This window comes from Notamacropus eugenii, chromosome 2 (assembly GCF_028372415.1).
Source record: "Notamacropus eugenii isolate mMacEug1 chromosome 2, mMacEug1.pri_v2, whole genome shotgun sequence".
Taxonomy (NCBI): domain Eukaryota; kingdom Metazoa; phylum Chordata; class Mammalia; order Diprotodontia; family Macropodidae; genus Notamacropus; species Notamacropus eugenii.
In genome coordinates, this window is record NC_092873.1 from 384,085,642 (window position 1) to 384,097,564 (window position 11,923).

The 11,923-nt window shown below is 37.5% G+C and overlaps 1 protein-coding gene across 1 annotated transcript; it reads right to left on the minus strand.

The window, feature by feature from the left end:
* Positions 1 to 2,899: 2,899 nt before the first annotated feature.
* Positions 2,900 to 5,380, minus strand: LOC140524081 (olfactory receptor 10J1-like). Its single transcript, XM_072638583.1, has one exon. It carries the CDS (start codon positions 5,357 to 5,359, stop codon positions 4,427 to 4,429), a length of 933 nt encoding a protein of 310 aa, XP_072494684.1. The 5' UTR covers positions 5,360 to 5,380; the 3' UTR covers positions 2,900 to 4,426.
* Between the last annotated feature and the right edge of the window lie 6,543 nt (positions 5,381 to 11,923).

The window sequence follows — 11,923 nt, forward strand, 5'->3', positions numbered from 1 at the left end:
GGATACAGGTCTAGAAGGAAAAGAAGGAAGGAAGCAGCATTTATTAAGAGCTTACTATGTGCCAGGTACTGTGTTAAGTGCTTTACAAATATTATCTCATATGATCCTCACAACAACCTTTGAGGTAGGTGCTATAATTATTGCCCCCTTTTTATAGTGGAAGAAACTGAGGTAGATAGAGTTTAAGTGACTTACCCAGAGTCACACAGTTAATAAATGTCTGAGGCTGAATTCAGATCATCTTGTCTTGTGGCTCAATGCTCTATCCATTGTGGCATCTGGATTTAACTATCACTTTGCATTTGTTAATACTGAGACCCATGGAGAGGGAATGACAGCCAGAAATCAAATTAAACTTTTCTAATTCCATAGCTGTCAAACTTTCAATACCACAGGGCAAGGACAAATTCCACCCCTGAACCACAACCATACCTACATCTTGGCCTTATCCAGATGCTTTAAACTCAAATATATTCCCCTATGTCCAGCTGAGCCTCATTTATCTCCTATTTAGTTTTCCCTTCCCTCTCCTTTTCAATCTTCCCTCCAAATTTCTCTCCAGAAACATTGGATCAGCTCACAACTCCACCAACAGTGCATTAGTGTTCTAATTTTCCCACATCCTCTCCAATATTTACACTTTCTTTTTCTGTTTTATGAGCCAATTTGATAGATATGAAGTAGTACCTTGGAGGGTTTTAATGTGCATTTCTTCTGTCAGTAGTGACTTCAAGCATTTTTTTTCCTTATGACTGGAGATAGCTTTTGCTGCTTCTGAAAACTGTCTGCTCATTTCCGGCCACAGATACATTAGTACTTCTCTGAAGGTAGATAGCACTTTTTTTTATCATAAGTCCTTCAATATTATCTTGTATTATTGTATTTCTGAGCATAGCTAAGTCATTCACAGTTGATCATCATATGATATTGCTGTTACTGTATACAATATTCTCCTGGCTCTCCATCAGACAAAACATCTGTCATTCCCCAGGAGATACTTCTTTCCATTGAGTCTCTCCTCCAATGAGCCTTTTCCAGGAATAACACACCAGGGACATCTGAGATTGTTCTCAGGTCCCTTGGGAGTGGAAGTTGAAGCAGAACTGAGATCTCTGTGTTTTGATTGTGTATGGAGCTCTGCTGCTAGAAAAGACAGAGGAAGAGGCAAGCATGGGCTTTTTTCCTATGGGAACTTACTGTCAGAAAGGAAGCAGGACAGATCTCAGGCAGCAAAGACAGTCTTCACAAGGTGTTCTGATGGAGGAGACAAACTGTTCCCTCCTCCCTCCCCTGAAGCCTGGCTTTAAGTGAACTCTCTTAGAATTCCTGCATTCATATGTGTGCCTAGTTCCTTTCAACACAACTTCTTGAGGGTCTCTCTGTACTGCCTCTCCTTCCCACAATGATGAGGAATAGCAGTCTACTCACTTTTTCCAGTTCTTGCTCTTTTTATTGCTGCTGTTGCTGCTCCTATTGTTTTGGATTAGATCTGTAATTTTCTTGGTCTAGAGAGCTTATGATCAGAAAACTTCCATTACCAATGTAGAGTCCTACCTGCTCTGACTTATGGTCTTACAGTGGCATGAAACTTATGCATGGGACTCCCCCAAATCTACAGATTTCCCAAAAGCCAATCGACCAATGTATATCAGAGGCAGAACTGGAGCTCAAACCTTCTCTATGCTGAAGCTGTGCCAATTTTTACAACAAGTTTCCCATTGAAAGCAAAAATAAACATTTAAGAGCATAGTGCTTTTCATTCTCTGTCACTCTCCCTCTTTTCATCCATTTCCCTCTCCCTCCTTCCTTCTTCCTCTTTCCTTTTCCCTCTTTTCCTCTCTCTCTTTCCCTCTCTTTCTCTTTCCTTCCTTTTCCATCTTCCTCCCCTTCCTTTATTCCTACCCCTTCCCTTGTCCCTCCCTCTTTTTTTCTCTCTCCCCTCCCACCACCATTGATTGACCTCTACGTCTAAAATATATAATTTTAATGGAGAAAAATAATTCTACCAGTTTTACAATCTGACTTATGCTAAGCTTTTTTACCTTTCAGACTTGGGGGTTGTGTGTATGTTTCTCTCTCTCTCTCTCTCTCTCTCTCTCTCTCTCTCTCTCTCTCTCTCTCTCTCCATATATGTATGCATGTATGTGTATTTATATATACATGTACACACATACATGTGTACATGTGTATGTATATATTTATATGTGTGTTTATATGTACATATGAATGTATATATATTTGTGTAGTGTGTGTGTCTCTCATGGAAGGGTCATGAGAAGTTAGTTTTCTCTCCCAGTTGAAACATTTCCTGATTGTCTATTATTGTTATTGTTATTATTACTATTACAAATCACTGTGCAAGCTGCCCAGGAAGGATCCAAGTTAAATAATAAAGTAAATATTTAAAATTAAGTTGAGGACACCATCCCTTCCTTCAAGGAAATTCCAGTCTAATAACATCTGACCTTAACATCTTCCTCATAGCTATCAAATCCTTTGTTAGACTTTCCAGAATATGTCTTCTTCATCACCATCTCACTGTGTCTCCATCTCTCACTTGACAGGGCATAGACATGCTGACTATTCATTTGATTGAGTTTATTAAGTTTATAATAACCAATCCACCAAATAAGAATGCTCTCAGTCTCACAGTTTGTAGGAAGTGGCCGAATAAGCCTTGAACAGTCACATGACATGAACACCAAGTGCCATGGGGACACAAAACATCAGACCAAAGATTCAAGAGTGTGCCGACTTTTTAATACCAAGCTCATAAAAGAGCCTTAGTTTATTCTCCATGGGAAAATGGTATATAATGCAGATAAATATTGTTATTATAATAAATAAGAAGTCAGTTATGTCACCTTTAAAAAAAATTAACATTTTTATTTAAAGTTTTGGGTTCCAAATTCTATCCTACCCTTCCCTCCCCCCTCACTGAAACAGTAGACAATCAGATATAGGATATACGTGTGAAATCATATAAAACATTCTCATGTTAGTCATTTTGCACAGTATGACTCAAATAAAAAAATGAAAAAAGTGAAAAGTAACACCTTTCAGGATGTATTCAATCAATATAATTTCTGTCTTTGAAGGAGGAAAGTATGCTTTATTAGTCTTTTGAGATTGTCTTGAACAATTGCATTGCTGAGAGCAGCTAAGTCCTTCACAGTTCTTCATCAAACAATATTGCCTTTACTGTGTACAATGTTCTCCTGGTTCTGTTCACTTCACTATGCATCAATTCATGTAAATGTTTCCAGGTTTTTCTAAAATAATCATCTGTATCATTTCTTACATCACAATAATATTCCATTAAAAATCATACATCACAGTTTGTTTAGCCAGTCCCCAATTGATGGGCATCCCTTTGACATCCAGTTGTTAGCCATCACAAAAAGAGCTGCTGTAAATATTTTTTGTACAAATAGGCTCCTTTCCCTCTTTTGGAGGTCTTTGAGATATTGACCTAGTAGTGGCATTGCTGACTGAAAAGTATGTACAGTTTTATAACCCTTTTGGCATGGTTACAAAGTGTTCTCCAGAATGGTTGGATCAGTTTATAACTTCACCAACAGTGCATTAGTATCCCAGTTTTCCCACATCCCCTCCAACATCCAATACTTTCCTTTTTTGTCATATTAACCACTCTAATAAGTATGAAGTGGTACCTTAGAGTTATTTTAATTTGCCTTTTTCTGATCAATAGAGATTTAGAGGATTTTTTTCATGTCTATATATAGTTTTGATTTATTCATCTGAAAACTGCATTTCACCATTTATCAATTGAGGAATTACTTTAATTTTATAAGTTTGGCACAGTTCTCTCTATATTTGAGATATGAGACCTTTATCAGAGATACAAGTTTTTCTTCCAGTTTTCTGCTTTCCTTATAATTTTGGTTGCATTGGTTTTGTTTGTGCAAAAACTTTTTAATTTTATGTAATCAAAACTATCTTTCTTTTACATTTTGCAATGCTCTATATATCTTCTTTGGTCCTACATTCTTCCCTTACATACAAATCTTACAGATAAACTATACTATGTTCTCTTAATTTACTAGTTATATCACTTTACGGTTTATAAAGTATTTTCATCATAACAACCTTGTAAGGTGTATAACACAAACATTATTACTCCATTTTATGATGTTGGGATGCTGAATGACTTGTCCATAATCACAGAGCAAGTAAATATTTAATCCAAGAGTCAAATTCATGTTATGAATCCAAGTCCTCTCCTCTTCCCACTACACCTTTCAGAATCATTATCCTCAAGTAGTAGCCCACTATTGGCATTAACAGATCACTACTGACTATTGACATTGCTTAAGTTTATGCTTTAGTGCAAGGGGCCAGTCAGAAAAGATACTCTTCTAGCTTGTAGCTAGTCTTTTAACCTTATGTCAAACTCACAGAGATCCTAGGACAGGGATTTCCTTCCCACAGCCCGGCACAGGGCATCTTTGACCTCTTTATTCCTCAAAGTGTACACAACAGGGTTCAGTAGTGGAGTGAAAACTGTATAAGTCACTGAGATCAGTTGATCCTGGTCCCTCGTATTTTCTGACTTGGGCTTGAGGTAGGCAATAGAAGCACATCCATAGTGGATAATGACCACAGTGATATGAGAAGCACATGTTGCAAAGGCCTTCTGCCGCCCCTCAGCAGATGCAATCTTCAGGATGGTGGAGATGATAAGGACATAGGAGAAAAAGACCAAACCCATGGGAACCACAATCACCAGTGAACTAATAATGAAATTGATGATATCATGAATAGAAGTGTCAACACAGGAAAGTTTCATTACTGGGAGGATATCACAGAAATAATGGGGTATTTTTGTTTCACAGAAGGGCATCCTGAACACAGATGCAATCTGAACTGTAGCAACAGTCACACCAATGCCGCATGCACCACATATTAGCTTGGTACACATTTTCTTGTCCATGATTACCGTGTACCTCAGTGGGTTGCAAATGGCCACATAACGATCATATCCCATTGCTGTGAGCAGGAAGCAGTTGTTGATAGCTAAGGTGATAAAGAAAAACATCTGAGTAGCACAACCTGCTAAAGAGATGGACTGATTCAGGCCAGTGAGGCTGGCCAACATTCGTGGGACAATTACTATTGTGTACAATGTCTCAGAAATGGACAGCATACTTAGGAAGAAGTACATGGGAGTGTGGAGGTGACGATCCATGCTTATGATGGTCACGATAATGGCATTGCCTGCAAGGGTTAAGATGTACAAAGCAAAGAACACCATGAAAAGTGTAATTTGGTGCTCCTGAAAGCTGGAGAACCCTTGGAAAATAAACTCACTCACTTGTGAATAGTTTTCTCTCTTCATTGGGTCTGAAAAATAAGAAATATTGATTTAGTCAGTCGGCCATGTAATAAAAAGAGCACCCATTATGCGGAGAACTTTGTAGTAAAGGAAATAAGGAGAATCCCAAGCTACTCCTTGTGTAATTGGGGAAATAGAACACACATGTCAAAAAATTAACTTGGCACAACCAGGAAGAAATTTATGGCTAAATGAAATTTTATAAAACTGTACTGGGGAATGAATATAGTGATTAGAAATCTGAGTGAATATTATTTGGAATTGTAGTCCCAGGCAAAGGGAGGTACACTGGGAAATGCATCCAGTGAAGAAAGGGTTAATGGATGTAGGATGGTTTTTGTCTAAAAACTGGAAGGATGAGATAGTGAATAACAAAGTTTGTCAAGACATTCTTAGTCCTACCCTTTCCTCATCATGGCCATAGATGCAAACATAGTTTGGGTTTTTTCATGAAGAAAGCCCTTTTGCTAGGTCTATAGGTTTTGCTTCTCCCATTGTCTTTTTCCCCTAATTCAGAAGGTCTCATCTTACAGATGGAAATGGCATTAGAAGTTATCTGCTTCAATGCTTTCTTTATAAAATGAGAAAGCTAAGGTTCACAAAAGTAGGCTGACTTGCCTTGCCTAAGGTTATGTATATGTGTGTGTGTGTGTGTGTAACAAGCTGCCTTCATCTCTCTTTACAATCCAGACTCTACTTTCTGCTTAAATCATACAAAACTACTCATCATTCTCTATTTAACTTTCATACATTCCTTCCATGGAGCAATATACTTCTTAGTTCATTTCCTACCCTCACACAGCCAGATAACAATCTTTCTACCAAGTCATGGCCCATCTTTGCTTTAAAAGTAGGCTCAGTTCTGTACTTCTTCAGACTGATCCTAATCATAATTCCATTTCTCAAGCCTATACCAGGTATTTGTGCAGTGAGGTATATAAGAGTAATATGGTGCTTGTGGAAAAAATCCTTGCTCTGACATCAAAATGTTCCATGTTCAAATCCCACCCTTGACACTTACTATCCATGGAAAGTTGGGTAATATCACCCTGGCTTTCTGATCTTTAGTTTCATCATCTGTAAAATGAAAGTATTGGGGTTCTTTCACTTTTAAATCTATGGCCCTATGATATCTTGCTGAGTTAGGCTGTAGTGGGTACTCTATATTTTCAAGTTTATCCACATAGTATCAATATATATAATCATAGCTCTCTCATCTCCCCTATTAAATGGCGAGTCCCTCATTGGGGACTAATGTTCTTATAACATTAATCAAGAGCTCTGTAAGCTCTTTACTTTTCATGTCCTTTGCTCCACTCCACCTTAGAAAGGAAAGGAGATTCACAAAGTATGGATGCTGGTCAACTGGAGCAGAGCTCTGGCTTTAGGAGAGTCTATTGAGGCAGAGTCCTTGAGGGCTTTTCTCCAATTACAGACACTTCACCCCTGAGGAGCAGGAAAGCATAACAACAGGATAAAAAGGAAAGAGGCATGGATATAAAGTCAAGAGATGCGGGTTCATATCCCAGCTCTGGCATTTATTACCTGATCATTTAAGTTCTTTGGGCATCTATTGTCTCATTTGTAACACAAGTGATACTATTTGCCCTACCAACTTAAAAAATTGTGGCTAAGAAGATGCATAGTAAGTCTTAGAGAATTCCAGAAATGAGAACTGTTTTCAAGGGTTACAATAGAGCAAAAAAATAAGTCTTAATTTGATATTTTGCTGAAGATATTGGCATGGCACATCTGCAAATGAATATTAACAATGGATCCTCTGTCAGTGGAAGCATTAGGCAAGGATGAAAAACTGAGGAGAAAAGGACAAATGAATGGAGTTATTTTAGCTGAGAGAAGGGCAGAGAAATAAATAGCATTCTTCAAGTCTCTAAAAGACAGAGAATGGTGAGCTAAGAATCAAGAGAATATTGACCTTTACTGCAGAAGGAAGACATATGGAAGAACTTTCTGTTGACAACCAGTATTAAATGTGAAAGATTAATTGTTCCAGGTTAGGGAACTTCCATCTATGAATATCCTCACAAATAAGAGAAAGGCATCATTGAGAAAAGATTAAATGAAATTCTGCACAGAGACCACATGGTGGAGGGTAAGAAGTAAGAGTCTTGGAGTCTGAAAGAACTGACACATCCTCAGACACATAGGAGCTACATGACTCTGGGCAAGTCACTTACTCTCTCTGCCCCAATTTCCTCATCTATAAAATGGGGACAATAATAGCATCCATCCCCAAGAGCTATTGACAGGATCAAATGAGAAGCCATATAAAATGCTTGTTATGATTGTTGTAAAGAGAAGGAAGACGTTAAAATACCCTCTCTATCTCTAAGCTCTATTCTGTGATACATTACTGAACAAGGAAGAACAGGGCACTACTATCACTAAAAGAATTATCTCTATGTTAAAGGAAATAGGGGAGATGATAAGGAAAGAAAGTTGACGCAGAAAAGATAAAATTGAGTGGGTCAAGATGTAGAATGACAGGATCATAGATCTAGAGCTGGAAGGTGCTTCAAGCAAAAGTCATCTAGTCCAACTCCTCTCATTTTATGCCTATGAGAACTGAGGCCAAGAGAATACAAGTGGCTTATTCAAGGTCACAAAAGTAGTAACCATCTGCAACCTCTTTCCTTAATAACCCCCAAACTCATTCACTCAAGAAGATAGTAAAGTCACAGTTCTATATGACCTCGGTAAGGGAATTTGAGTCTACTCTGCTTGTTTTAGATCCCAAATTTTCCCATTTTTAGTCATATGAAGAAAAGCTGCAGTAAAAAAATAAATTCTACATCTGCTTATCTTAGTTCTAGATTTCCAGCTAGGAGTAACAGAAGGAAAGTCTTCCTGAACCCAGAACTCCCTTCAGGTTAATAGAGAGTAGCCATTTGCCATTAAAGAGTTACAATCTCTGTGATAAAGATGTTGGTGTCATTTTTTCATCCTGTGAGCATCTCATTGGAAAGATAGTATCTCACCATTTGTGAGCTGTTAGTTTATTACTTATTTGCTTGACAGCTTTAAATATATATTTTGTCATTGTCTATCACCATAGCAAGAAAATATCATGAAGGGATGTGAAAATCAATATGGCTTACCCATTTCTAGAAACTATGAATGAGAAATGAGTGGAACTTTAAAAATGGGACCCCATTCTTGTTTACTTCTACCAATGACAGCTCCTTTCTATTGGTCCACACCAAAGAGAAGGAGAGGGATCATCTCCAAACAGGAAAGTTTAGGAAGAATTGAAGTAGCTGTTACCTATTCAGAGGAAAACAAGAGCAGGAAGAGGTCCAAGCCATTGGCTCTTGTAGCCCAAGAGTTTCATAAGGGAGAGATGGAGCCTTTTCAAATCTGAATTTCAAGCATCTTTGGCTGTTTGGCCTCCAGACGAGAATGAGATTGGTCTGTTCCAAAGCTCTAGGGAACTTCCCCCAGAGTATCTGTCACTCAGGAGGCACAAAGGGTTGGGTGGTACAGAATCTGACACCCCATCTCTGGAGGCCTCATTAAGAAAATAAGAGAGGAAAGCTGTTAAGCTGTTTAAATTTAGTTTCTGATTATCAAGGTGTCTTGGGTTTAAGAACTCAGCTTCATCACAAAAAATGAGAAAGTCTAGCATAGTGGACATTAGGCCCAGGTTTGAGTTCTGCCTCTGACATGTACTGACCATAAGACTCATGACAAATCATTTAACCATTCAGTGCTCATTAATTGTCTAAGACCATGAATTTCAGAGAATGTGCTGATTTGAACTGTTAGAAAGAGTTTCCATACTAATAGTGCCCTATACCAATGAAATCACAGGTTCATTCCTTGTAGAAATTTTATGCTAAAAATGAACACAAGTAGACCTTGGAGATATTATGGGTTTGGTTCCAGTTGATCACAATAAAATGAATATCGCAATAAAGTGAATCACATGAATTTTTTGGTTTCGCAATGCATATAAAAGTCATACTTATATTAAATGTGGCCTATTGCAAATGTAATAGTAGTATGTCTGAAAAAATGAACGTACTTTAATTTAAAATACTTTATTGCTAAAAAAAGAATATTAACCACCATCCTAGCCTTCAGCTAGTTGAAATCTTTTTGCTAGTGGAGGATCTTGCCATGATGTTGATGGCTACTGACTAAGGGTGGTGATTGCTAAAGGTTGAGATGGCTGTGGCAAATTCTTTAAAAAAAAGAACAGCAATGAAGTTCACTGGGCATCGAATGACTCTTCCTTTCACTTGAACACTTAAAGGTCATTGTCGGGTTATTAACTGGCCTAATTTCCCTATTGTTGTGTGACAGAAACTAGGGAGGCCTGAGGAGAGAGAGAAAGATGAAGGAATATCAGTGGAACAGTTAGAACATATATAACATTTAAATTAAATTAATTTTGCTATCTTATATGGGTATGATTCATGGCAGGCCCAAACAATTAAAATAATAATATCAAAGATGATGATCACAAATTATCATAACATATAATAATAATAAAAATTTGAAATATTGTGAGAATTACTAAAATATGACACACAGATACAATGTGAGCACATGTTATTGGAAAAATGCTACTAAAAAAAGTTACTTGATGCAGGGTTGACAAAAACCTTCAGCTTGTAAAAAATGCAACATTTGCAAAGTGCAATAGTCAAGTGCATTAAAATGAGGTATGCCAGTACCAACACAGAAGATATATGCCAAGGGAATTTCAATGGCCCTAACTTTTAGCCCCTATGAATCTAGGAACAATTCTTTTCTCTTAGCATGTCCACTCATACCTAGCAGATAAAAGATTGAGCATTCTATTTATGCTATTATTAACAATAGGGAAAATAATATATTTGCTGATGTCACAAAGTCAATACACTAGATGCCAAAATCAAGATTTAAAAGGATGGTAATAGGCTAGAATAAGCTAAATCGAATAAGACTTCATTTAATAGGAATATGCATAATGTCCTACACTTGGATTAAAATAATGAAATGTACAAGTAGAGAATGTCTAGAAATGAGTTCATATAAAATAAACAAATAAACCATGATGATACAAAAAATTAATATCTCCAAAAATGTATAAAATAACTAACACCAACAAATCAGGAAACAAATATCCCAATCCAGAAGAAAAAAATGAGGGAACCATATATAAGCACTCAAAGGGAAGAAAAAAGAATCTTATGAACAAACTCAGAAATGAATCTTATCAAATATTTGAAGAGTTATTAATTTACATGCTATTTAAATCAGTCTTAAAAACAAAGAAGATATTTTTATGCAGTACATATGGTTTGGATATGCTAACCAGAAGAAGATAGGTCAGAGAAAGTTCTATTGACCAATATTGCTAAAAAATATTGAGGGCATTTTCCATTAAAAAAATAACAGGGCGAAAAAGGTCCTCACCCAGATGGAAGGAGAACACATTTGAAGACAGGAAGCATCCTAGCAAGATAGCAGCAAGCCCCACTTCAGCAAACTAGCAAGAGATCCTGAGCCCCAGTGTGGTGAATCAGGCAAACACCAATACCAGTACCCTCTATGTGCCTTAGCATATCCAGGGGAATGGGCAGACTCCAGCTCCAAGAACCACTATGTACTACAGTGCAGGGTCAGATGGACAGGCACCCCATGGGTGCAGGACATCCACATACGTTGGCACAGTCCATGGCAAACAGGCACCCTCCAGGGGCCAGACATCCATGAGCTTCAGTTTGACCCCAGAAAACACACAAAAAAACTCCTGCTTAGCCTCAGCTTACACTAGACATCACCTCTAAGATTACAGCTGAACACTAAGTAAGCTGTCACAACCCTATAGCCTCCAGCAGTGCCAGTCACCCTCCATCTAATCCCCTTAACACAGCACCAGACATGAAAGTCCCCTGTTAGTCTCAGGGCAACATCAGCATAGCACCAGGTAAACAGCCAGGGTCTGAAGCCATTAGCTCAAGAAGCCTGAGACAGAGTCTCTTCCACCCTGGGATCAAAGATCAAATTTAAAAGAAAGGAAAAAAAAGATGAGCAAAAAACAACAACAACAACAACAAAAATAATCTGAACAAAGTGGTTATGGCAACAGGGAAGACCAAGACACAAACTCAGAAAAGGACAATGTTAAAACAACTATTGGCAAAACTCCAAAGAAAAACAGAATGTGATATCAAGGCCAAAAAGAACTCAGAGAAGAGCTCAAAAAGGAGCTTAAAAATCATATAAGTGAGGTAGAAGAAAAGTTGGGAAAAGAAGTGAGAGTGATGCAAGAGAATTATGAAAAAAAAAAGAGTAAACAGCTTGCAAAACTGATTAAAAAGTAGAATTGGACCAATGGAAAAGAAAGCACAAAAACTGAATGATAAAAATAATGCCTTAATTGGTATTAAGTGTTAGGTGGTGATAGAATTGGGCAAGTGGAAGTTAGACTTTGTGATACATCTTGAATCAAACAAACAAATTCAAAAGAATGAAAAAAATGGAAGAAAATGTATAAGACCTCATGTGAAAAACAACTGATCTGGAAAATAGATCCAGGAGAAATAATTTAAGAAT

What these genes read in the sequence shown, in the direction of transcription:
- LOC140524081 (XM_072638583.1), bottom strand. Translation starts at nt 5,359, where the DNA reads ATGAAGAGAGAAAACTATTCACAAGTGAGTGAGTTTATTTTCCAAGGG.